Source organism: Oratosquilla oratoria, chromosome 1 (assembly GCF_046742065.1).
Source record: "Oratosquilla oratoria isolate Oo_2021 chromosome 1, ASM4674206v1, whole genome shotgun sequence".
In the NCBI taxonomy this organism is placed as follows: domain Eukaryota; kingdom Metazoa; phylum Arthropoda; class Malacostraca; order Stomatopoda; family Squillidae; genus Oratosquilla; species Oratosquilla oratoria.
This window is the reverse complement of record NC_134777.1, coordinates 69,031,537-69,058,100: the sequence shown is the minus strand read 5'-3', so window position 1 is coordinate 69,058,100 and position 26,564 is coordinate 69,031,537. Positions and strand designations below refer to the sequence as shown.

At 38.6% G+C, this 26,564-nt stretch overlaps 1 protein-coding gene across 1 annotated transcript; it reads left to right on the top strand.

Annotated features, from left to right (window-relative positions):
• The first annotated feature begins 2,444 nt into the window (after nucleotides 1–2,444).
• On the top strand, nucleotides 2,445–14,861 carry LOC143035031 (intron Large complex component GCFC2). Its single transcript, XM_076201489.1, has 2 exons — nucleotides 2,445–2,658; nucleotides 6,909–14,861. Exons 1-2 carry the CDS (start codon nucleotides 2,524–2,526, stop codon nucleotides 7,107–7,109), a joined length of 336 nt encoding a protein of 111 aa, XP_076057604.1. The 5' UTR covers nucleotides 2,445–2,523; the 3' UTR covers nucleotides 7,110–14,861.
• The last annotated feature ends 11,703 nt before the right edge of the window (nucleotides 14,862–26,564 follow it).

Here is a 26,564-nt window from a genome sequence, read left to right as displayed (position 1 = left end):
ACTAGAATAGCCACCCCTTCCCTCCCTTGCCCTCTCTTCACTCCTGATAACCTCCCACTTACACTCCCAAACTTCACTCACCCTTCCCTTTCAACTTAGTTTCACTCAAAGCCAACACATCTATCTTTCTTCTCACAAACATACTACCTATCTCTTCCCTTTTACTCTCATCTGTACCACATCCACGCACATTTAAAGACCCAAATCTTAGGGTGCTGGTCGGAAAACTCACAGACCCTCTTATGCCTTTACTTTTTCGTTTAGGAATGTCCCCTGTGGGGCTACAAGGAGAAGATGCCTAGTCCCAATCCCTGTCCCTTTCTTCACCTCTTACGATCCAAGTGGAAATACTTGGTGGCAGTATTCTTTTCCCCCACCACAGAAAATGAATACTCAGAGAAATGGTACAGGAGAGCAGCAAGGGGTTGGGGGACAGCATAACGGAGGGACAATCGTAGTATAAAAGTGTCATCATTTCTCTATGAACAGAGTTTTCCTCTATCATAGACAAAATGATATGTGGCTCTGGTTCGTAGGGGCGCCCCATATAGACCCTAAAGTATCAACTGCATGCTACTTTGCCACAATAATATGAAAGCACAGGGTTTAAGGCTCCTCAGTCTTGATGTTTGCTTATTATTTACGAATATTGCTGTTGAAGATGTTCTTACTTTTTTGGAATCCAAATTGCAACAGTTTCAAGACAATTTCCCCCTCCCTGTCAACAAAATTCTTGCTTTAGTTTGCCTTTGTGTTTCTTCAAATGTCTTTCCCTTTCAAGACCAATTTTTCCTTCAAAAATTTGGTTGCAGTATGGGTTCTAATTTGTCTCCTGTTTTGGCCACTTTATACATGGAGTATTTTGAGTGTACCCTTTTGCCCAACATCAGACTGCCCGAAATGATTTGGCTCAGGTACATGATAAATTGAACCAATTGACCCCGAACCTCGTATTCAAAATTGAATAGGAGGAAGGTCACCAAATCCCTTTCTTGGACATTTTGATAAGAAGGATTGATGATAATTTACATTTTATAGTGTACCGAAAACCCACCCACTCAGGGAGTTACCTTCACTTTTTTAGTAATCACCCTGACAATGTTAAGAAAAGTGTTGTCTCTGGTCTTTTCTTGAGGGCTTTCAGGATCTGCAGTCCTCAATTTCTGGACCAAGAAATTGAGATGATCAAATGTCAACTGAAGAAGTAGGCATATCCACCTTGGTTTCTGGACCAAGCTCTCGGTAAGGCTAAGGCCAACCATTTCAAAACTTATGTCCCTTCTAGTTATCACAGCTCCTTTAAAGATATTCTAAAAATTCCCTATTGTAAAACCATCAGTTCTTCTAAGTTGTTTCTTTATGAACATCTCACTATTGCCTATCACTATCCCAACACCGTGCATAAGCAAATTGTGAATGTTCAACAAAAACTAAAGGAAGTAGAGTCACTCGGTGTTTATTGTTTGCCCTGCCAAGATTGTGATTTGGTGTACTTGGGTCAAACCAGGAGAGACTTGAACACTAGATTGGCAGAACATAAAAGGTCAGTTAGGTATGGGCAAGAAAATTTGCCTGTATTTCTTCATGTCAAAGATAAGAATAATTCTTTCGACTAGGGTAAGGCCAGATTAGTGTTCAAGTCCCACTGTGGTTTCAGGAGAAAAATAGTTGAATCAGCATTAATTGAGGAATGCCCCAACATTAATATTTCTAAAGGGCAGTGGGCTCCTGACATTATTTCTCGTGCAGCGGTGAGTAGGCTTGTACGAAGCTTACAACCCCCCTTCACCTCACCCTCCTCTACCCTCCTCTCCCCTCCTCTGCCCTCCTCTGCCATCAATCCACATTCCCTCTCTTTTCTGTGATTCTGTAGCTTATAAGTCCCCTTTGTCCTCTGTCTTATGTACTTTCCTGAATTGGGCTACAGTTGATAGCCGAAATACAGAATCTTCTTTCATTCGAAGTTTATTTTCTCCGACTGGGTTTCTTGTGTGTTATTTACAAATGTGCTACTACATTTCTGTTTAGAAATATATATATGTTTACTGAGCTGTATTTTCCTAGTTGTATATATATATATATATATATATATATATATATATATATATATATACATACATACACACACACACACACACAGTTCTGGTCCTGGAGTGAGATCACTCATGAAAAGATTGAACAATAAATGTGAAAGTATTGTACCCTGAGGGACTTGTATAACCTTTTTGTCCCTAAGATTTGAATGATTTGGGTTATTCTGTTTAAGTACAATCGCATTTTGTAAAGGTGGTTGCTGTAGTTGCACCTAAATGTTTCTCAATTTTTAGAGAAGTTAGCTCATTTATTTACCTATTTCAGATGAATAGGACAATTCTTGTAAAACTAGTATGCAAGAATGAAGAACATCTGATTTATATACCTGTCTTCTTCTGTTTCAGTGTGTATGAAAACCGGAACTCAGGAGTTAGCCTCTTCTTCCAACGCCAATTTTGGGCAGCTTGGAAGTTGCTGGGTTCAGTACTGATGTGGCACAATGTACTAAGTGATTCTGTCATTCATGACCTTGCCATCAGGTCCATTCTTAACTTGTATCTCCTTCCAGCTCTTAATCTTGCAGCCGAAATTAACCCAACAGATTCCTTGGATAAATGCAGAAATGTAAGTGTGAATTTTTCTACAAGTAATAATACTAATGCTACTGCTACTACCACCATCTCTACTATTGACACTATGAATTACTATTCCCCCTCCCCCTGCATACACACACAAACTCTCTCTCTCTCTCTCAAAATATGGTACATACCTCACCAGAGGTGCCAGCTGCCACCCATAATTTGGGTGAGAATTCACCTGTATTTACCCAGTTGTATCTTACGGGAAGGGGAGCTATGCTTGTTGTGTCCTGTCTCTGGATTTTGCAGTGTCTAAATTGCTCTTAGATTTGTGTATGGATTTTGCACACACTATTGTTTTGTCCAATTTGTTTCATACATCCACCACTCTGTGGGGAAAGCTGTTATTTTTCAAATCTCAACCCTGTCTTTTTTGAATTTCCTTCCATGTCCTCTTATCTCTGAGCACTACTCTCTTACCCCTATTTAGTAAGTCTTCTCTATCAAGGACTTCCATACTTCTCATGATTGTGTAGATAGTCAACAAGTCACCTCTTTCTCTTCTTTGTTCCAGAGTTAGTAATTCTAGTTTTGACAATCTCCCTTCATATGACAGTTTTGAAAGTGTTGGGGCCATCTTCATATTTGCTCTCTGGATTCTCTCAATTTTCCTTACATTCTCTTTGGTAATGGGTGACCATAGTGTCACTGTGTACTCCAATTTTGGTCTTATCAGTGTGACTGGTGTTGTCTTTACCATTTCTTCATCCAAGTAAGTAAAGGCCACCTTTATTGATCTTAGCAAGTTGTAGGTTTCTCTGACAATGTTGTTTATCTGTTTATCAGGGGCATACCCTTTGTGATGATTATCCCCAGGTCTTTTTCAGATCCCACTTTCTTTACTTTGTACCAATTTTATATTGTCCTGACATCCATTTTTTTTTTTTTTTTTTACTTTTTCTAAATTCCATGACGTTACATTTCTTTATGTTGAAGTCTACTTCCCACTTCTGACTCCATTCCTAAACCCTGTTCAGATCTCTCTGCAGTGGCTCACAAACCATTTCAGTACTTTCTTCAATAGTTTTGTGTCATCAGCAAAGAAGTTCATGTAATATTCCACACTTCCATCCATGTCATTCACATAAATAGCAAACATTATTGGAGCCCATACTGATCAGTGTGGAACTCCACTAATCACCTCTTCCCAAGTAGAACTCTTATCTCTGAGCATTACTCTCATTTTTCTTCCATGCAAGAAATCATCCATTTCAATAGTTTACCTTGTATCCCTCCTATGGTTTCCAGTTTTCTTAATATTTTTTTGTGTGGTACTTAAGGGGAAGGATGTTTTTTGGGTTTTTATGGATCTGGAAAAGGCTTATGACAAGGTAGACAGGAAGGCACTGTGGGAGGTTTTGCAGAAATACGGGATAGTAGGAAAGCTTCTAGGAGCTGTCAAGAGTTTTTACAAGAGTATTAGAGCATGTGTCAGGATTAGAAATGGAGAGAGTAAGTGGTTCGAGGTAAAGGTGGGACTTCGTCAGGGATGTGTTATGTCGCCCTGGCTATTCAACTTGTACATGGATGGGGTGGTGTGAGAGGTAAATGCAAGGGTGGTGGGTCAGGGATTGGAGATGGTTAAAGAAAATGGAGAAAAGTGGGAGGTGAGCCAACTGTTGTTTGTGGACGACATTGCACTTGTGGCAGGATCGAGGGAGGGATTGAGGAAGTTGGTGACAATAGTTCGGAAGAGTGTGTAAAAGAAGAAAGTTGAAGATAAATGTGGGTAAAAGTAAGGTGATGAGATGTACAAGTGGTGAAAGTGGCAGCAGAATGGAAGTGAGCATTAAGGGAGAGCGACTGGAGGAAGTGGATAGTTTTAGATAGTTGGGTGCGAATGTGGCAGGAAAGGGAGGAGTGGAGGTGGAGGTAGAATGTAGATTGAGAGAAGTGAGTAAATGCCTTGGTGGATTAAAAAGTGTAATGAGGAATAGACATATGGGAATGGATGCTAAGAGGAGACTGTATGAAGGAGTGATCGTGCCAACAGTACTGTATGGGGCAGAAACATGGAACATAAGAGAGGAAGAGAGAAGGAGTTTGAATGTGTTTGAGATGAGGTGTCTGAGAAGTATGATGGGGGTTACTAGGCTGGGTAGAGTGAGAAATGAGGAGATGATTTGTGGAAGAGGGGAATGTCTGTTGAGGAAGGACAGGAGAGGACAGAAGACAGGGGGAATGGAAAATAGTTGTATATGGATGATGTTGTGATGCATAAGGTGGAATGGATGGGGGATGGGGGGTGAGATAGTATGTGTGAGCAAAATTTGACGCAGCCCGATGGGATTTCTCCCCGTCTTCTTTTCTCCATGAGGGGATGGAGAGAGGGGGTCGCCGATTTAATGAAGTGTCCTTGCTGTGGATGTACTGTGTCTTTTGACGCTGCTTCTGACCCAGGGCAGTGGACAAGATGCAGGGATGACCCGTCATCCAAATGAGGTGCCAAGATAAGAGGGAAGGGAGTGGAGTGTATTAGGTTTGGAATGGGTGGGAATGGTTTTTATGCCATTATTTTTTGGCTACCTCCCTTGTAAGGGGGAAAAGGGCCTTTGTTATATGTATGTATATGTATTTTTACATATCCATTTCTTAGTTTGATGTATATTTGCTTTTTCTCTCTCTCTCCAGGCTTTGTTTCTTCTATCTTTAGCCTCTACACTTTTTGTTATACCAGCACTTTATGTACACCTATTCTTGTTTCTTCTTTGGTATGTATTTATCTGTTCCCTCATAATTTTGTTTCATTGTTTTGATGTCCTCTGACCTCTTCCATAGAAAGCCCCAGTTATGTACTCCTCCACTGTCTATACAACAAAAACTGTAACTGGTCATTTATCATAAGTTACTTATGTTTATAATCCTATATCTAATTATCTAGCTTAAGATAACCTAGTAGTGGTTGAATTCAACATTCATACACATTTTCGTTAAGGATGGTTAGCAAGTGTGTCATGACACACCATGAAACTTGACACATGACATGTTGTGAAAGGAACGTTGTACTCGCACACACACACACCCCAAAAATTCTTGGTGTAACATACAATACAGCCATGTCATTTAAACAACACATCACAAACATGAAAATAAATGCACACCTAGACTCAACACATTTAAATCAATCACTGGAACAACATTTGGACAAAACAGAGAAACTAATACTACAATATACAAACAATGCATATGCTCAGTGATGAATTATGAGAGTCCAGCATGGGCACCAAATCTCAGTGAGACACACCTCAGCACCCTTCAGACCATACAAAACTAAGCATTAAAAACAATTACAGGCTGCACATGTACAACACCTACAGACCACTACACTATAAAACAAAAGTCCTCAAAGTCAAAAATCACCTTGACATGAGAGGCACACAAACACTTGCTGCAGCCTCCACAAACACAGCACACCCACTACACTACATAGCAGAACACCCACACACACCAAGAAATATAAAAAAACACCAAATATCTATTTCACACACAAATACTCTCTTCTCTTCCTCCAAAACCACCAAATACCAGCCTCCGGAAACATATTCATAATCACATCACTCACTGCTCCAATAACACACCAAAAGACAACACATTGCTGCATGCCAGACCCCCTGATATCCATCCCTCTGAATCCTCTCTTCCACAAAAAGACAGGGTCCACCTGGCCAGACTGCAATGTGGCCACCACCCAGCCCTTCTAAGCTACCAGAAGAGAGTGGATGACTGCATTGTAGACAGATGCCAAGGATGTAACACTTCACCCATACTATTCAACACATCATGCAAACAATACAACATACACTCCATAAAGGATTTGTGGGAAAACCCTGTTTCGGCTGTGGCATTCCTTGGGGAGACGGGACTGATCAGAAAGACAGTCTAGGGAACAACAACAACACATGACATGTCATAGAATATGATATCTCTCAGAACTTTCTTTATGACTGTAGTACAGGTGGTGAATTCCCAATTTGGGTCAGAAGGTGGAAGAGTAAATACAAGAGTACTCATGTATCCACCCAGCATGGAAAGAGCTGTGTTAGGAACTTCATTTAGCTAGAAATTAGAATTTTTTTGAGTAGGTAATCATACAACTAAAGTGTTTTTGAATAGAATTAGCCAGTCTTATATACATATATTTTTTTATTATTCTGTTTTGGTATAGATGTATATGTACAGTATAAGTAGTCAAGCTTAATGTATGCATATTTCTACTTTAGTATCCTTTGTTGACAGGTAATCAATGCGCTGCCTCGTGCTTGGGTGAAGAATGAAACCACACATGCCTTTTTAGGTCGTCTTGAAGGTTTTTTGGTAGCCTTAGCAGAACGATTGGAGCCATCATCACATGCAGCAAACATGAAAGAAATACATGATTTACTGAAGGCCATTGGAGCTTTCAATCAGTGTGAGGTCATTGCCAACAAATATCTCTAAGTTGATTTGTAATTATCTCGGAATGTTACCAGGAGGACAGATCCCAGTGAGAGATATTATTTCACTCATTTCAATAACTTGTGAGCAGATTGTCAAACTATTGAAAGGAAGTAGTAAATGAGTAGAGCCCATATCAGTGACCAAGAATATTTGTGTGGGACTGGGTTCTATATCTGAAGGATGGCAGGTGCACCTGTTAATTTTTATTATTATTAATATTTTATTTTATGTTTTCTCTCTCTCTCCCTCTCTCTCTCTCTCTCTCTCTCTCTCTCTCTCTCTCTCTCTCTCTCTCTCAATATATATATATATATATAATTGTTATGATCACTTTGAGGAATTAGTCGTTTTCAGAAATGATCAAAACAGAGGTCAGTTTGCAAATTTACCTTGTATGTTTGGACATTTTACAAAAGTCCCAAACTTTTGGTCATTTTGCATAATCATCAGTAATCTCCTTGGCCAAAATATGAACAACAGTCAACCTTCAAGTGTGTGTTTATTTCAAACATAAACTACATTATAGAATTAAAGTGACATCACATTAGTCATCTTTTGTCATGATTCAACCTCAAAACTACATTAAAAACATTAAAAGTATATTAATACTGTATTAAGACATTATAATGACATCAAATAATTATATATACCAAAGGCTTTTTCCCCTTTACAAGGGAGGTAGCCAAAAAACAAAGGCATAAAATCCACTCCCAACCATTCCATCCCCACATACTCCACTCCCATTCACCCCCCTCCCTCCTTATCTTGGCTCCTCCTGGATGATGGGTCATCCCTGCATCTCACCTACTGCCCTGGGTCAGAAGCAGTGTCACAAGACACAGCACATCCACAGCAAGGCCACTTCATTAAATCAGTGACCCCCCCCCCCCCCTCTGTCTCCTCTTGTAGAAAAGAGAAGACGGGGAGAAATCCCTTCAGGCTGCATCAAATTATTTTTTCACACATACTCTTTCACCTCCATCCCTCACCCACTCCCTTTCATGCATCACAGCATCATTCATACACAACCATTCTCCATAACCTCTATCTTCTGTTCTCCCATCCTTCCTTATCAGACATTCCCCTCTTTCTCAGTACCCCTTTTACCCTATCTATCCATCTTATCCTTGGTTGCACCGTCATGTTCACTCCTTCCACAGCTCTTTTACTAATCTCTCTTCACTCATTCTTTCCATGTGTCCAAACCATCCCAATACTCTTTCATCAACCCTATCTTCCAACTCCCTTTCCACCACCATTCTCCTCCTTACCTTGTTTCTCACTCTATTCAGCTTAGTAACCCTATCATACTTCTCAGGCACCTCATCTCAAACACATTTAAACTCCTCTCTTATGTTCCATTTTTCTGTCCCATGCAGTGCTGTCAGTACAATCACTCCTTCATACAGTCTCCTCTTAGCATCCATTCCCAAATGCCTATTCCTCATTAATTGTTTTAGTCCCTCAGTGCATTTACTTGCTCCCCTCAATCTACATTCTACCTCCACCACCACTCCCCCCTTTCCCACCACATTCGCACCCAAGTATCTAAAACTAACCACTTCCTCCAGTCTCTCTCCCTTTACACTGCCACTTTCTCCCCTTGTACATCTCATCACCTTACTTTTACCCACATTTATATTAAACTTCCTTCTTTCGCACAGCTTCCCAAACTCTGTCACTCTCTCAATCCCTCCTCTGATCATGTCATAAGTTCAGTGTCATCAGCAAACTACAACTGGCTTATCTCTCACTTTTCTCCATCTTCTTTAACTGTCTCCAATCCCTGATCCATTACCCTTGTATTTACCTCTCACACCACCCCATCCATGTATAAATAACAACCAAGGCAACATAACACATCCCTGGTAAAGGCTCACCTTTACCTCAAACCAGTCACTCTTTCTATTTCTGATTCTAACACAGGCTCTACTACTCTCATAAAAACTCGTGACTGCTCTTAACAGCTTTCCTCCTATCCCATATATCTGTAATACCTTCAACAGTGCCTTCCTGTCTATCTTTTCATAAGCCTTTTCCAAATCCATAAAGGCCCAAAAAACATCCTTAACTTATCCTAAAGCTTTCTCACATACCTGCCTTACCACAAAAATCTGATCCATGCAACCCCTATCTTTCCTAAACCCACACTGTTCCTCTCCTAATCCTCTCAATCAAAACCCTCCCATAAGCCTTCCCAACTATGCTTAAGGAACTGATCCCTCTGAAACTACTACACTCACTTGTCCCCATTTCCCTTGTAAAGTGAAACTATACAGGCACTCCTCCAGTCCTCCAAGCACTCAACCCTCTCTTAAACATTAAATGGCTTCACCAGCCAGTCCTACTTTTTGACATTCTGCATGACACATCCAACCCAGGTGCCCTGCTCTCATCATCTTAACAAGTGCCTTCACCTCATGTTTCCTTAATTTTCCTCCATTTTTCTCACTCATGAATTCAACTACCTTTCCTTCCCTATCCTCCTTCACATTTAGCAACTCCCTGAAATACTTTGCCCATCTTCCTGTTATTACCATCTCCTCCATTATCACCACTCCATCTACACCTTTAACCTTTTCTTTGCTACTTGATTCGCCTCCTCTTTCTCTTAATTTCTTTCCAAAACATCTTTTTATTACTTTCAAATTTTTCTGTTATACTCTTACCCCATTTCACATCTGCTCTCCTTTTTGCCTCCTTTACTTCTTTTTTCTTTTCTTTGTACTTCTATGTTTCTTTCATCCTATTTTGTAACCAATCTGTGAAAGCTCACTTCTTCTCTTCTATGACCTTCTTTGCTTCCTCATCCCACCACTCACTACCCTTCCTTCTATATCCTCCCCTTCTTGTTCCACACACTATCGTTGCACTATCTTTGCACATCTTGTGACTCCCTCCTTGAATATATTCCTCCCCCACTCCTCTCTCAGCTTCTTGTACTCCTCCTTTTCTTTCTTATTTAAGCAGTTTAAGCACCTCCCTACCTTCTGTCCTTTTCCTCTACACAGCATATTCATCTACTATTGCATATTATCTTGTGAACAATAATTGTCTTTGCAATTGCAAACTTCACTCACCTCTGGTCAACAAGTGGAATGGTAACCATGATAGTGTCCCCTGCATGGGCTAGTTTGAGTCACTTCACTGAATTATCATTCATTTTCTTAGCTTGCATCTGCTGCTCTATGTTTGACTTTCTTTATAAAGTTTGAATGCTCTGTATCTGATCACATAGCAACAGAGCACTTGCTCATCAACATCGTCATTCACAACAGAACACATAGCATACAAGTTACATGGAAAGATTTGACTATATGAGGTACATTTAATGACAGCTTTTGGCAGGTCTCTCCTCCCCTCCTATATCTTGAAATTATTTATGGTTTTGCAAAATGATCAAAACTGTAATCCTTTGGCATAATACCCAAATATTTATGGTCATTTTGCCAAATCCTTTCAGGTTGTGTCAAAGTGTGTATGGATACTTGGACACAGCCCAGAGGGATTTCTCCCAGTCTTCTCTATTTTCTGCATGAGGGGATGGAGAAGGTTGGGGGGAGCCTGTATAAGTGAAACAGCCTTGCTGTAGATGTACTCTGCCTTGCTACATTTTTTCTGACCCAGGCAATGGGCAGGAGACAGGGATGACCCTTCATTCATGAGGAGCTAAGATTGGAGGGAAACAAGGACGGTGGATGGGAGTGGGTGCATGCCTTTGACTTGGCTCTCTTATAAAGGAGAAGAAGCCCTTGGTATGTAGATAGATTTTAGAAACTGACCACTGTTTTGGTCATTTTTGAAAATGACTGGGCATTTTGCAAAATGACAAATTTCTCAAAATGACTGCAAAATATATATGTGTGTGTGTGTGTGTGTATTTACCTAGTTGTATTTTGCAGGAAGGGGAGCTACGCTTGTGGTGCCCCACCTTTGTATCTCGCAGTGTCTAGTTTGCTCTTAAATTCATGAATGGTTTTTGCGCACACTTTTTTTGTCCAGCTGGTTCCAAGTGTCCACCACTCTATGTGGAAAACTGTGTGTGTGTGTGTGCACGTGTGTGTGAGATTGTGTATAGATATATTTTATGTACATGTATGATGTGTGTGTGTGTATATATATATATATATATATATATTCGTGTGTGTGTGTATAATTGTATATATGCATATATGTACATATTTGTATGTACAGATGCTCCTCAACTTACGTTTTAGTTACGTTCCGAACGGCCGAACGTAACATGAAAATGAACGTAGGTTGTTACTGTAGTTCCAGTAATGTATGACCGTTCATACTGTACTATACATCCATAAATTCTATTACCGTATCTTATAAAAACCCCTAAATCATCAATTATACATAACATTGTAAAATAATAACACTTTTCAAATAAATTCAAGCAACATAAAGTGAGATGGTGGAGGAGGAGGAGGTGGCAAGGCACGTTCAGTCTGTCGTTTGTGCCATGTAAACAATGGATGCAGCGTCATGTGTAAGTATCATTTGAATGTCTCGTACTATGGAGAGCACGCTAAACTAAAAAATTCACTGACAAAAATTTTTAAATTTTTTTTAGTCAGTTCAAACGTAAAATCGAAAAAACGTATAACGAATGAACGTAGAGGAGCGTCTGTATATATATACATATATATATACACACACACACATGAGTATACAGTAAGTCCTCATTATACAGTACATATGCATTCATGAAAAACCTTACCGCAAATTGAAATTACTGTATACCGAACCCAAGTTTTGACTTATGGCAGACGTACCTTATCCCTGCTCTTTCTTCTTCAAAATATCTAATTATACCTCCAAAACATGGGCTGATACCAAATCTGTGAATTTTTCTTACCGTAAATAGAATCGAGGGTAGTAATTACCAAATACCGTAACTGTGAATTTACTGGATAAAGAATTACCGTATAAGGAGGACTCACTGTATATGTACTTACTCTACTTGCCATAAAATTTATTGTGTATTAAATTTTACGGATTCAGCCTCCAGGTGGTATTTAGTTTTCAGGTGTCCAACTTAGTAATGCATTTGTTTATCATGGTGTACTGTTGAAACTAATGTGTGAAATTGCTTCCTATAAAAAAAATAATAAAAAAAAAAAAAAAATAAATAAAAAAAAAAAAAAATAAATAAATAAAAAAAAGTTAACAGTGAATGCTTCAAAATAGTTCTTTGGGAAAGATGTTAGAAATATATTCAGTGATGACCAAGACCTAAGAGAAAATGCAAGAAAATGTGCTGCGAAATGATAAATCCTTAATGTTGATTAAGGTATTTTGATGTACTATGACCATAACCAATGAAGACTGTCACAAATGAAATTAAGAGTGACTGAACATTAATTACAGAAAAGGTAAGATTGGTGTGTGCAGAATGTGGTTACCAGTCACATTCTGCTTTCCTGGGTGTAAAGATATCTTTATATACCTAACCTAGAAACAGCATTTATGCCTTCTGTATTCAACATTTCACTTTTTTCACGTTGCTTTTTTTCACATACAATCTTTACAATGGATATTTGCAAGTGAATAATTTTCAAAACTGCAAAGTACAATGCTTATATATATATCTGACTCATGTAAGTCATGTAAAGAACTTTTGTGCTGGACCTGTTAATGCATCATTTGTGCAGAAAACATACAGCTCTAAGTCTGTCACATGTGGAAGTCTTCAGGAAGTGCTCCATATCATGTCTGAAATTCTGCACCAGACCATGTGTTTTCCATGCATCACTTGCTCTACAGCAGTCATTGTAACTTTTTATTATAATTATTATTATTTTTTTCTTGTATGTTAGTAATTATGATTACAATTCTTGCATGGAAGTCACCTTAAATTCATCATCATTCATGTATGAAAGTTGTATCACTATCATTCACACACATGCACTCTGAGTGTGATTCCTCAGATCTACATTGTACAGATGTCTGATTGTACATTTACTGGCAGTCAGACTGTGTGTAGTTAAACAAACATAACTGTGCGGAGTTTTGTAGATGTGGCCATGAATTGTTTAGTAATTTATCTTACTCCTTTATTGTTTCTTTTTCCTTTAACTCCTTCACTGCATTTTACTATGTATGCTCTTTAATTCTAGTAAACCAAGTAATTTTATTCAGGAAGGGGAAATCCCCTTCACAGCAGAAGGGCTAAATGTGACATGCACTTGAATAATAGCTGGTGCCAGGCCCTTTCCTTTATGTGAAAGAAGTTCCCTTCACAAAAGATGGGTTAATTTCATGATTGATAAGTTGAATCAATCTGAAGGGATATGTGGGGTCTACAAATATTGACATGGTCCCTAGTCAGCACCAGATCTTTAATCCAGCAAAGAGGAAAAGGATTTTATATTGTAGTGTGTATTTTGTTTTTAATTCTTAAGATATTTACTATATGTATTAACTCAGTAGTACAGTATAGTAGGTGTGTATTCAAATGTGCTGTTGTTTTGGTCCATAATACAGTAATCCCTCTTATATCTGAGTTAATAGAGCCAAAAGTTCACCTACATATATATATATATATATATATATATATATCCAGAGTGGAATATATGGGAAATGAAATGGGTGGGAGTGATTTCTATGCTTTTTTCTTTTTGGCTACCCCCCTGTGTAAGGGGGAAAAAGCCTTTGGTATATGTATGTGTATATATATATATATATATCAAAGTTTTTTTTTTTCCCCTTACAAGTGAGGTAACCAAAAAACAAAGGCATAAAAACCACTCCCACCCATTCCATCCCTAACATACTCTACTCCATACCACCCTCTTCCCTCCCTCTTATCTTGGCACCTCCTGGATTATGGATCATCCCTGCATCTTGCCCACTGCCCTGGGTCAGAAGCAGTGTAGCAAGACACAGCACATCCACAGCAAGGCTGTTTCATTAAATCAGTGACACCCCCCCCCCCTTTCTGTCCCCCTCATGCAGAAAAGTAGACAGGGAGAAATTCCTTCAGGCTGTGTCAATTTATTCTTCACACACACTCCCTCACAACCCATCCCCAATCTACTCCCCCTCATGCATCGTCCATACACAACCATTCTCCATTCATCCCTATCTTCTGTCCTCTCCCATCCTTGTACTATGTGGAAAACTGTGTGTGTGAGTGAGATTGTGTATAGATATATTTTGGGACAGCAGACTCACGGTATTACAAGGACCAAACGTAGTAGAAATAATGCCTGGAGGAAGTAGGGAACAGTTACAAAAACAGCAACAACTATGGCAGGACTGGGGTTTGTGTACATGGCTCTAATGGCAGGAATGTATAAAAACACTGACTGGAAACTTGAGTCCTTGGATATGGTGTTTAATCATAAATGAGAGGGATTACTGTATTTATTTGACATTAGATGATGATAGATAAATATGAAGTTAAGTCATTTGGTCTGGTTGGGTTTAGTTTTGAACTTTTATAATTTTGTATGCTGACTCAGGGAATTCACATTATTCACTTTTTATTCTTTCTTGAAATTCAGGTAAGTATAAAGTTACACATATCTTTCAGCTGTCCTTTGTGAGAATATATTTATAATGTCAATAATCATGATTTATTTTTTTTTTTTTTCTATCACATAACCTCAGCCATTTCTATTCAGCCACGCACAGAAATGATATTCACAGCCCACATTTAAACTTAGGGTTGATATGGTTGTATGAAAAGTCATGTAGATCAATAAACTGCTGTACCATATTTTTATTAAAAGTATAAAAAGTTGTGTGCATCTTTATTTGAATCATCATTAATACTTTTTGAAATAGGAGGATAGGCCTTCCTCCAGACCTTCCTGGCATACCCTGAAATCAACTCCAGTGAGGGAAGTTGATGGTAAGGGTAAATGTGAGGTAGCAACTGAGACTGACAGGACATTCAGTCATTGTCAAAACTCTCTTTCAGCTGCCTAACAATATCTTCATTCTTCCTATTACTAGGAATCAGTGACAGGTACTTGTATGTACTGGTCCTACAAGTTAGCAAAACTGCCCCTTTTCAAAACTTATCAACCCCCACATCTCCATTAGACCACCTCGGTATCAACTTCAACTGTATTTCTTACATGTGGTAACTACTCCCCTCTCCATACTACTTTCAGCCAGTGACAGTCCCACACTAATTAAACAGGTAGCAGTCCAAAGTTTCTTCCTAGAGAGATGTGTTAGGACCCAAGGATCATTACAAATTACTGGGGGGTTTTCCACCGTAAAACTTAGGCAACTCTTAATAAATTCATTTCTATTATAACTCAATTAGTGTTGTGTTCAAGTTGGAATCCACCTTCCAGATCCTCTTATGCCTTGACTTTCCATAGGAGAAACAGAGAGCAGGAACCCTAGTCCAATCACCCCAATCCATTTAGTCACCTTTTACAACACACATGGAAACACTGACAGAATTCTTCTACCCCCTACAACAAAAGGGTAAAGTCATATAAGTGGTAAAGGACCAGTTTAAGGGTAAAAGGGAGGAATAGCTGGAGTAGAGATTTTAACTCATAACATTGACATAGGAGCGTCCCAAAACAGTCCCCAAAATCTTGGCTGCATGTTACCATGCAGTCATTAACTGACTACAGGGAATCAATACCCCCAAGTTTTGCTGCATTACTTCTGACCTAGGCAGTGGGTGGGTACAGGAATAGCTTTTCAGTTGAAGTTCTATTTTGTACTACATCCTTAATATAAATTTACCAATAGCCTTGTAAGGGGGAAAGAGCCTTTGTTATATGTATGTACCAATAGCCTTGTGTGCCATAAGATTACTCCATTTTCTCTTGTGTTAATGTCACATTTTCTGTATATGTTGTATCCTTGTTACCACATCTTGGTTCAGAACAAACCATGGTACAGTCCTTGTGTGTTTTTGTGACCTTTGCAGTTAGACCCAGTTATCAAGACACTACCATGAGGTTATGGGCCCAGGCAGGATATAAAGGAAGAGATCTGATGCCTGCAAGGTATGAGGCTGATAATTTTATTTCTTACCGAATGTACAACCAACGCATTTACCCAAGTATGATGCATGTCACTTGCCATTTTGGCTGGGGTAGGCTAATCAGCAACAAAGTTTTGGAGTGCTACAGAACTTAAGTGATTGAAATTGCCACTGTTACCTTTATCATGAATGAGCTGAAAAGTGTTATTGTGGTTGTAAATGATAGTAATTATGCTACCAAGAAAGTTCAGTGTAGGATGGCTCTTATTAGACAGTTCTGAGTCTGCCCCTGACAAAATAAATCAAGAGAAATTTAACAGGTACATTTCTAGGAAGAACAGTTGACTTATGACTGCAATTGGTCCCAACTGACCAGTCATAGCCCGATTTGGTCGTATGTTGGATATGTGTTAAATTCCCATAGGAATAGTAGACTCTTAAAGTCATATTTTACCCACATTTTCTTATACATTATATGATACTAATATATATATATACATATATATATATGAGGTATGTTCAATAAGTAATGAGAAAATGTCAGGAGAGACACTTTATTTTCATGTTTACAAAACTTTGTCTCCCTCAAAATAATTGCCTCTCGCATCTACACACTTCTTCACGTGTCTCCCCCAATCCTGAAAGACCTCCTCAGAGTCCTTTTTCAGTAGTCCCTTCAGGTAACTTTCCGATGCCTCTTTCAGCTCCTCTGTTGACTGGGATCTGGTTTCCCTGAGGCTGTCTTTCATGTGTGGGAACAGGAAGAAGTTGTAAGGGGCTAGGTCAGGGCTGTAGGGTGGGTGTTTTACCACTTGCATTCCCCTGTTGGCCATCCAGGTGGTCACCAGCGTTGACTTGTGGCATGGGGCATTGACCTGGTGGAACCACCACTGACCACTCCTCCACTGCTGAGGCCTCTTGTTCCTCATCTTTTCCCTGAACCTTTTCAGAACAGTAAGGTAATATTCCTTATTGACAGTTTGACCCTGAGGAACCCAATCAACATGAATGAGCCCCTGGGAGTAAAAGAAAGGAATGACCATGGCCTTCTCATGCGACCTGCCCATCTTTGCCTCTTTGGGCCTGGTGGAGGTTGCATGCTTCCACTGAGCATTCTGGTGTTTGCTCTCAGGGTCGTAGGTGAACACCCAACTCTCGTCACATGTCACTACCTTATTCAGGAAACCTGAATCAGCCTCTATCATTTCGAGAATGTCAGTGCAACATTCCACATGAAATTGCCTCTGGTCGTCAGGGAGGATCTTTGGCACGAACTTGGCACAGACTTTGTGGAGCTTCAGATCTTCAGTCAGATCTGTCTCTACTGTGCCAATACTAATACCAGCAGCTTCAGATATCATCCTCACAGATATTTGATGGTCTTGCATCACTAGCCTTTGCACTTCCTCAATGTTTTCCTCCTTGCATGCACTTTTCGGTGCTCCAGATCTGGGTTCATCTTCAACCTGTTCATTTCCTTCAGAAAATCTGTTAAACCACTGATAGAAACTTGCTTGGCTCATCTGTTCATCGCCATAGGCCTCCTTTAACATTGCACAAGCTTCTTGTTTGGTTTTCTTAAGTTTAACACAAAATTTGATGGTGTAATTTTGCTCCACGTTTCCTTGCATCTTGACAAGTGTTCACAGATCGGCAAACCGAATTGGGCTGGTTCCACCACGTTTACCACTGCACTCAGACCTACAAATATAGAAAGTTGCCAGTTAGTCATTTTATAGAATACAAGTACTCCTCGTTTGACGACTTATACGATAATTAAGTTGGCTGAGGCAAATTTGTATGATGTTATAAATGAACTTGTACGGTGGATATTAGCTGTGAGGTAAAGTGTTCTGAAGCTTAGGTCTACAGTACCATCCTGCAAGCTGCAAAAACTACCTGGGGTACAGTGTATACCGGTATTGGTGAATTTTTAGTTTCGACCATGGGCGCAATATAACAATAGAAAATTAATTATTAATTTTGTAAATTATAATGTATCGACGTAATATGCAATTTTGTGAGCGAAAATGAAAAAAAAAATGCTAAAACAGATTTCGTAAGTGACAAAGTCATGTCGGACGAATGGTACACCATGTTTGTTATGATATATGCCAATGTCGAAGAAATGAAAGGATAAATTAATTCGTCTAACCTAAACTAAACTAACCTAACCTGTGTTTAATAAATCATTACCTGCAAATTAAATGTCATCCGGCTCGTCGTCGTCATGAGAGACGTTGGCAGACGACAAGATGGCGTCCTGAGCCTATGCTACCGACTTCGTTCATTAGCATATTTTCTTGTAGCATGGTATTTTTTACTTTCATTTCAGCCCACAAAATTGCATATTACCTTGATACATTTTAATTTACAAAATTAATGATTAATTTTCTATTGCTATATTGTGCCCATGGTCGAAACTAAAAAAATACCCCAGTATTCAATATGGAATGTCAGCATACGCGGATTTGGTCACATACGGTAATTTCGGGAACCTAACCACCATAAATAAACAGTAAATAAAGCTTTAATGTACTGTATAAAAGAGAGAAAATACACGAAAATAAAGATACATGTATTGCTGGACATTGTACATACAGTACATGTACGTATATGTATACACTTTCGCTTAACGACCAATTTGGTTAACGACGGCGCGCTGGTCCCAATTGTTGCTTCGTTAAACGAGGAGTACCTGTATATGTATATGTACTTCACCATGAAGTAGTATTTTGATCAAATCATATTTAATGTCTCGCTTGACATTTTCTAATTACTTATTGAACAAACCTCATGTATATATATATGCTGTAATGCATGAGGGAGAGTGGGTGGGGGATGGAGGGTGAGGATGTATGTATGAGAAATAGATTGACACAGCCCAAAGAGATTTCTCCCCGTCTTCTTTTCCGCATGAGGGAATGGAGAGGAGGGGTCGCCGAATTAATAAAGCAGCCTTGCTGTGGATGTGCTGTATCTTGCGACACTGCTTCTGACCTAGGGGAGTGGACAGAATACTGGGATGACCTGTCATCCAGGAGGTGCCAAGATGAGAGGGAGTGAGGGGAGTGGAGTATGTAGAGGATGGAATGGGTGGGAGTGGTTTGTATGCCTTTTTCTTTTTGGCTACCCCCTGTGTTAGGGTGAAAAAAGCCTTTGGTATATGGGTTTTTTAATTGGGAGAAAAATGAGAGTGGTACTTAGAGATAAAAAGTCAAACTGGGAAGATGTGAAGAGTGGCCTCCCACAAGGCTCTGTATTGGCTCCTTTAATGTTTGCCATATATATAAATGATATGGATGAGGTAGTAAATTGTTACATGAACTTCTTTGCTGACCATGCCAAATTACTCAAGAGAGTAGGAACAGAAGAAGATTGCAGATTGCTACAAGAATACCTAGACAAAATATGGGAATGGAATCAATCAGAGATATGAGATGAACTTCAACATTAAGAAATGTAGCATAATGGAATTTGGAAAAAGAAAAAATAGAATATCGGGTCAATATAAAATTGGAAACAAGGAAGTCAAAAAAAGTTGATTCAGAAAAGGACCTGGGAGTGATCATTTCAAGTGATTTGACACCTGATAAACATGTCAATAGATTATTTGGAGAGACTTTTAACTTATTAAGGGGACCCCCCGCCCCCAGATTTAAGAAAAATTCAATTTTTTTTTTTTATTGTATAAATACATAGTAGGGATCTTGCTCTAGATGCTGGTAAAGTGTTTTTATCGTACCACCATTTTTAAAGGGTTTAAAGGGCCTACCCTCCCTCCCCCCGGCAGCCACATGCTGCGCACAACCATTGTTTACATACGTTTTGACCATATTTTACCCTATTTTTTTGCGTTTGATACACTCGTAATGTTTTCTCTTACGTCCGGCATGCACGTGAGTATTTGGTGTGAGGAAGTTCAGCCTGCACGACTGGCAGTGGCCTGAGCCTTACAAAGTAAAGGACATGTACACGTTAGCTTGCCGCATTCACTAATTTGCCGTGTGAAATTCGCATCTATTTTTCAGTGAAGAGATATTTGAAGATATTAGCCATGCCTAAGCTATCCAAACAAAAGGCACACTTGCAGAAGATAAGAACGTCTACATTAGCAACTCAAGGGGAGAAAGAAAGAACCCCAGCATCAACTTTGTTATCACCACCTCTGCCACCACCACTAGTACTCCCTCCAGCAGCTCTCTCCCTTCCATCTACATCCACATCCTCAGCACCTGATCCTCTGTCCTCTACACCTATATCAGACAAGTTGTCTCTACGCAAACAACTGTTTGCTAACAAGTGGCTACAAGGATGCCTCCTTGTTGCAACACCTTGGGTTTAGAGTCTCAAACCTCACAGTGATGTCCCTGATGCAGCAAGAGCCTGTTCCAACACCAGAAAGGAAACCCAAGAAAAGAAAGAGAGCTGAATCCCAGCAATCAGACTACCTTGCTGGGTCATTCTAGACCAAGAACTCAAACTTTGCGACAAAGAGTGAGGTGGCGGCTTATGAGACCCTCACTTTGAGTGAATAATATCCTACACTGTAGGAGGGTGCAAAGTGCCTGAGTTACTTGAAAGATGCAAAATCATCATGAAAATACAATGGAACCTGTTTTCAATGGGTCTTAGGAGGTCCAATGTAAAATTTAGTCAAACTAAGGAAAAAAAAAACTTTAACACTCATTTCTGAAAAATTTAAGTTTTTGATACTCAAAGTCTATCTCCTCCCTCAATTTTCAACCGATTTTTGCATATGAGGTCTCTATTAATAGCTAGATAAATTATAAAAAATAAAATAGAGAGTTTTTTTGCATATGTTAAATAATTTTTTTTAATAACGTGTCAAAGTCAAAATTTTGTTTTTTTTCGATACTTTTTTAATATTTTTTTTTCCTCGGCGTTAAACAAAGATATTAAAAAAAGCTTTCTATTTTGTTTTTTTTTATATATGTAGAAGATTCTTTTGCTGTAAAATGAAAGACATCGAATAAAAATTGTAAGAGGAGATAGGATTTGAAAGAAGCCCAAAAACATGGTATTTTTTACGTTTTTTATTAAAAAATAAAAAACTACTTGTCAGATTTGAATAAAACTCATGCTGTGAAGGTTTCCTCAGACCTAGATATCACACAGAAAAAATCAGCAAGATCCTTCAGAAAAATAGATTTTGGGCGGGGGGTCCCCTTAAGATCAATGAAAGTGGCCTTCGACTACATGGATGAAGAAATGGTAAAGAAAATAGTGGTTACACTAATATGACCTAAACTAGAATATGCTGCAACACTGGGCACCTAGCGCAAAAAAGGACATAAGAAAATTAGAAAGAATGCAAAGAGCAGCGACAAAAATAGCATCTACACCATCAAATTTGACATATGAACATAGATTGGAGAAATTACATCTATCAACAGAGAAGAGCAAGAGGTGATTTGTTGACCATTTACAGAATTATAAAAGGGGATGGAAATTCTCGATAGAGACAACTTATTAAAATGGGACTGAAGAGAAACAAGAGGACACGAAAAGAAGCTAAAGAAGGACAGTTACAGGAGAGACCTGAAAAAGAATAGCTTCCCACATAGAGTGATTGATGTCTGGAACAAACTAAATGGAGAAATAGCGAGTGCCAAAACTATACACGATTTTAAGAATAAACAGGATGTGGAGAGATATGAAAACGGGTCACTATGAGCATAGCTCTTGTCCCCTAAAATACAACTAGGTAAATACATAGAACAGTCACGGTGATCATGACACATCCCTGCTGTAGTCCAACCTGTACCTCAAACCAGTTTCTCCATTTCCAAATCTAACACAGGCTCTATTACTTTCGTAAAAACTTGTGACTGCCCTTAACAGCTTTCCCCCAATCCCATATATCTGCAATACCTTCCATAGTACCTTCCTATCTGCCCTATCATAAGCCTTTTCCAAATCCATAAAGGCCAAAAAACATCCTTACCTTTTGCTAAAGCTTCCTTACATATCTGTCTTACTACAAAAATCTGATCCATGCAACCCTTACCTTTCCTAAACCCACTGTTTCTCACCAATTATTCACTCTTCCTCTCCTAATCTTCTCAACTAAAACCCTCCCATAAGCCTTCCAAACTACATTCAACAAGCTGATCTCTCTAAAACTACTACACTCACATTTGTCTCCATTTCCCATGTAAAGCAGAACTATATGGGCACTCCTCCAGTCCTCTGGTTCTCCATCTTCCCCTAGACACACATAACAACCTCTTTAGTCAGTCCGCTAATACTGTACCTCCCTTCTTCAGACACTGCATGACGCCCATCCAACCCATGTACCTTACCTGCTCTCATCATTTTAATAACTGCTTTCATCTCATCTTTTCTTATTTCTCCTCCATTTTCCTTATCCTCTTCCACATTCAGCACCTCCTTAAAATACTCTGCCCATCTTCCCCTTACCACCTCCTCATGAGGTTATGTCTACATTTTCTCTTCATAAAACATAGGATTCCCTTATGTTGAAGCTGAATGATAGAGGTGCAGTTTGGGAGTAAGTAGGTTACAAAATCATTATCTTAAATCATCTGGTCTACAGCTGGGTGGCCAGAGCAGTCATCAGAATTAAGGGTCTTGCAATCAGGAAGTAACCCAGCCTTGGTACAATATTTACATGATATACATACAAAATTATTATGGACCATTCATGAAATAACTTCTGATTCATCCATACATGTTTGTTAGCACATTAATGGATGGGCAGAATTTGAACACTGTTTGAAAACTGAAAATAGACTGGCAGTGCCATTGAGAAAGTAGTGTCCACTCTAGTAAGCAGCCTAATTAGGCACATAGCATCTGTGAGTTGGCTTAAGATATAAATATTGCCAGAATGTAGTTAACTGTAAATATTTCCAGAATGTATTTTTTTTTTCTCCATAAAATGTGAGTTTCCATAAAATAGAGTTCCATAAGATTGAAGTAGTCACTCAGTTTTATGGTAATGAATGTAAATTTTTTTATAATCATGATAATCTAATCGTGTTTACTGAAAAATGGAATATATGTACCATTTGAAATGTACATGTTTCCAGAATGGTCACAAAATTAATGCTGTTAGTGACAAAGTTAATCCTAATGAATATATTTGGTACAGAATGTATGGCCATTTAGGTATTGATAATTTGAAGTGTCTTGTAAAAGATAATCTTGTAGATGATTTGATTATGATGTAGATAAAAAAGTAATTTTGTGAACTATGTGCCAAAGGAAAGAATAAGAAAACTCCATTTCCTTGTTATAAGGTAAAACTTGAGCAGTTCATTCAGATGTATGTGGCAAAATGAATGAAAAGTCATTTAAGTAATGGTAAATATTTTGTCACATTTATTGATGATACATTTAGGTATGTGTGGATATACATACTTTAAGGTAGATATCAAGTGTTTGATAAATTTCAGGAGTGGAAGAGTTGTGTAGGAAACCAATTGGGTAGATTAGAATACAGTACTTGAAACATGAAGGTTCACTGTTCCAAAAACCTTAGAGCAAAATGGTGTTAGTGAGAGAATGAACAGGACAATTGGAGCTAGCCCAAACCATGCCAGTAGATTCAGGTTTGCCTCATAAATTTTGGGCAGAGGCATTGTCAATTGCAAATTACTTGAAAAATAGAAGTCCAACAATGGCACTTAAAATTATGACACCATATCAAACATTTGTAGGTGAAAGGCCAAATGTTAAATGTTTAAGAATTTTTTGTTGTGAATGTGATGCTCAATATTCCCAAAGATGAAAGAAAAAAAGTTGGATTCAAAATCCATGAAGTATATTTTTCATGGACATGGTTCTGATATAAAAGGTTACCAGTTGTATGACTAAAAAAAAAAAAAAAAAAAAAAGCTACCAGTTGTATGAAAAAACAAAAAAAAAAACAAAAAAAAAACAGAAGGGAGTTAATGTTAGACCTAAATCAGAAACTCCAACAATTGACATGTTTCATTCAGGTGAGTGTTTCAGAAAATGAACAGTCTGTGAGAGAGAAATGACCACTATAAATGTAAAGTGAGTTTCCATTGATCATGGTAAGACAACTGAACCCACATCAGTCACAGAAACATAGATGAATGATAAAAAGAGTGTTGGCTAAATACAATGAAACAATGAGTTCAATATATGAGAATAACATATAGTTGAACTTCCTAAGGGTAGAAGAGCTCTAAATAGTAGATGAGTGTTCAAAAGTAAAATGTCATGTGAGGGTTATATTGAATATTGTTGTTGTCATTCCTTAGCCTGTCTGGCCAAGTAGTCCTGTCTCCCTAAGGAACGCCATGGCTGAAACAGGGTTTTCCCACAAATCCTTTATAGAGTGTAAATTGTGCTGTTGACATGCATGATTGTGTGCAATGCAGTCTTCCATAATGTATTGTATAGTATGGGGTGAAGTGCTGCATCCTGGACATTTATCTGCAGTGCAATCATCCAGCCTCCTCTGGTAGCTTAGAAAGGCTAGATGGTAGCTGCACCACAGTCTGGCCAGATGGGCTCTGTCCTTTTGTGGAGAGGGGACTAAGAGGGATGGATATCACGGAATCTGGCATACAGCAAAATTTTGCTGTATGTGGCAAGTGTTTGTGTATTTACTTAGTTGTATCTTACGAAATCCCTTCAGGCTGTGTCAAATTTTTCTCTCACATACTCCTTCATCCCCCCATCCCCCACACATGCCACCTCATGGATCACAACATCATCCATATACAACCATTCTCCCGTCATCCAGGAGGTGCCAAGATAAGAGGTGGGGAAGAGGGTGGAGGGAAGTGGAGTGTGATAGGGATGGAATGGGTGGAAGTGGTTTTTATGCCTTTGTTTTTTGGCTACCTCCCTTATAAAAGGAAAAAAACCTTTGGTATATGTATGTATGTATGTATGTATCTTACGGGAAGGGGAGCTACGCTCGTGGTGTCCTGCCTTTGTATCTTGCAGTGTCTAGTTTGCTCTTAAATTCGTGTATGGTTTTTGCATACACTATTGTTTTGTCCAGTTTACTCCAGGTGTCCACCACTCTATGTAGAAAACTGTTCTTCAGATCTCTTCTATAATTACCTTTTTTGAGTTTCTTTCCATGTTCTTTTCCATGTCTCTCTCTCTTCTTTGCTCCAAAGTTGGTAACTCCAATTTAGCCAGTCTCTCTTCATATGACAAGTTTGAAAGTGCTGGAACTATTTTCGTGGTTGCTCTCTGTATTCTTTCAATTTTCTTTATATTCTTTTTGGCACTGGGTGACCATAATGTTGCTGCATATTCCAATCTAGGCCTTATTAGTGTGACTAATATATTTTTTAATAATTTCTTTGTCCAAATAGGTAAATGCCACTTTTATTGATCTTAGCAAGTTATAGGATTCTCCAACAATTTTGTTTATTTGTTTATCAGAGGACAAGTCATTTGAGATAATCACTCCCAGATCTTTTTTAGATCCCACTTTCTTCACTTCCTTAGTTCCAATTTTATATTGCCCTGACATCCTATTTTTACTTTTTCCGAACTCCATTATGCTACACTTCTTAATGTTGAAGTCCACTTCCCATTTCTGACTCCATTTCCAAACCTTGTTCAGGTCTCCCTGTAGTGATTCGCAATCTGTTTTAGTTTTTACTTTCCTCAACAATTTAGCATCGTCTGTAAAGAAGCTCATGTAACATTTCACATCATCCATGTCATTCACATAAATAGTGAACATTATTGGAGTCAATACAGATCCTTACGGGACTCCACTAATCACCTCCTTCCAACCTGAATATTTTTCTCTGAGTACTACTCTCATATTTCTATCATTCAAGAAGTCCTCCCTCTAGTTTAGTTGGTTGCCTTGTATCCCTCCTATGTTTTCCAATTTTTTAGATAATTTTTTGCATGGTACCTTGTTGAAGGCTTTTTGTAAGTCCAAGAAAGCACAATCAGCCCATCCATCCCTTTCTTGTATTATCTATTAGTCTTGAGTAAAAACAGATTAAATTTGTGGTATTTGATCTTCCCTGTCTGAATCCAAATTATCTTGGGTTTATTATATTGTTTTCCTCCAGGTGTTTTACCCATCTATTCTTAATAATTTTCTCACAAATTTTGGCTACAGTGCTTCTTAGTGAGACTGGTTTGTAATTAGTTGGTACTTGTTTCCTCCTTTATATATTGGCACAATGCTGGCATTTTTCCAGTCTTTTGGTATTTTTCCTTCTTTAAGTGAGAAACTTATTATGTTATATATTTTGTCCATTAGTTCTTTGCATTCTTTTAGTATCCAATTTGCAATTCCATCTGGGCAGTACAATTTCCTAACATCAAGGTTTGTTAATTGCTCCATTATTTCTTTTTGTGTTATTACTTCGCTCATGGGGGAGAATGCAGTTTGCTTCCTTCATCCCAATATTGCACCTTCTCTCTAGTGAAAACCAACTTGAAGTGATTAATTATTCACGACTTCGGCCATTTCTAGATCTTCT

Excerpts from the sequence above, each read along its gene's own strand:
- LOC143035031 (XM_076201489.1), top strand. The coding sequence starts at position 2,524 with ATGTGGCACAATGTACTAAGTGATTCTGTCATTCATGACCTTGCCATC. Across the intron at positions 2,659-6,908 it reads CCTTGGATAAATGCAGAAAT|GTAATCAATGCGCTGCCTCG; the intron begins GTAAGTGTGAAT and ends CTTTGTTGACAG.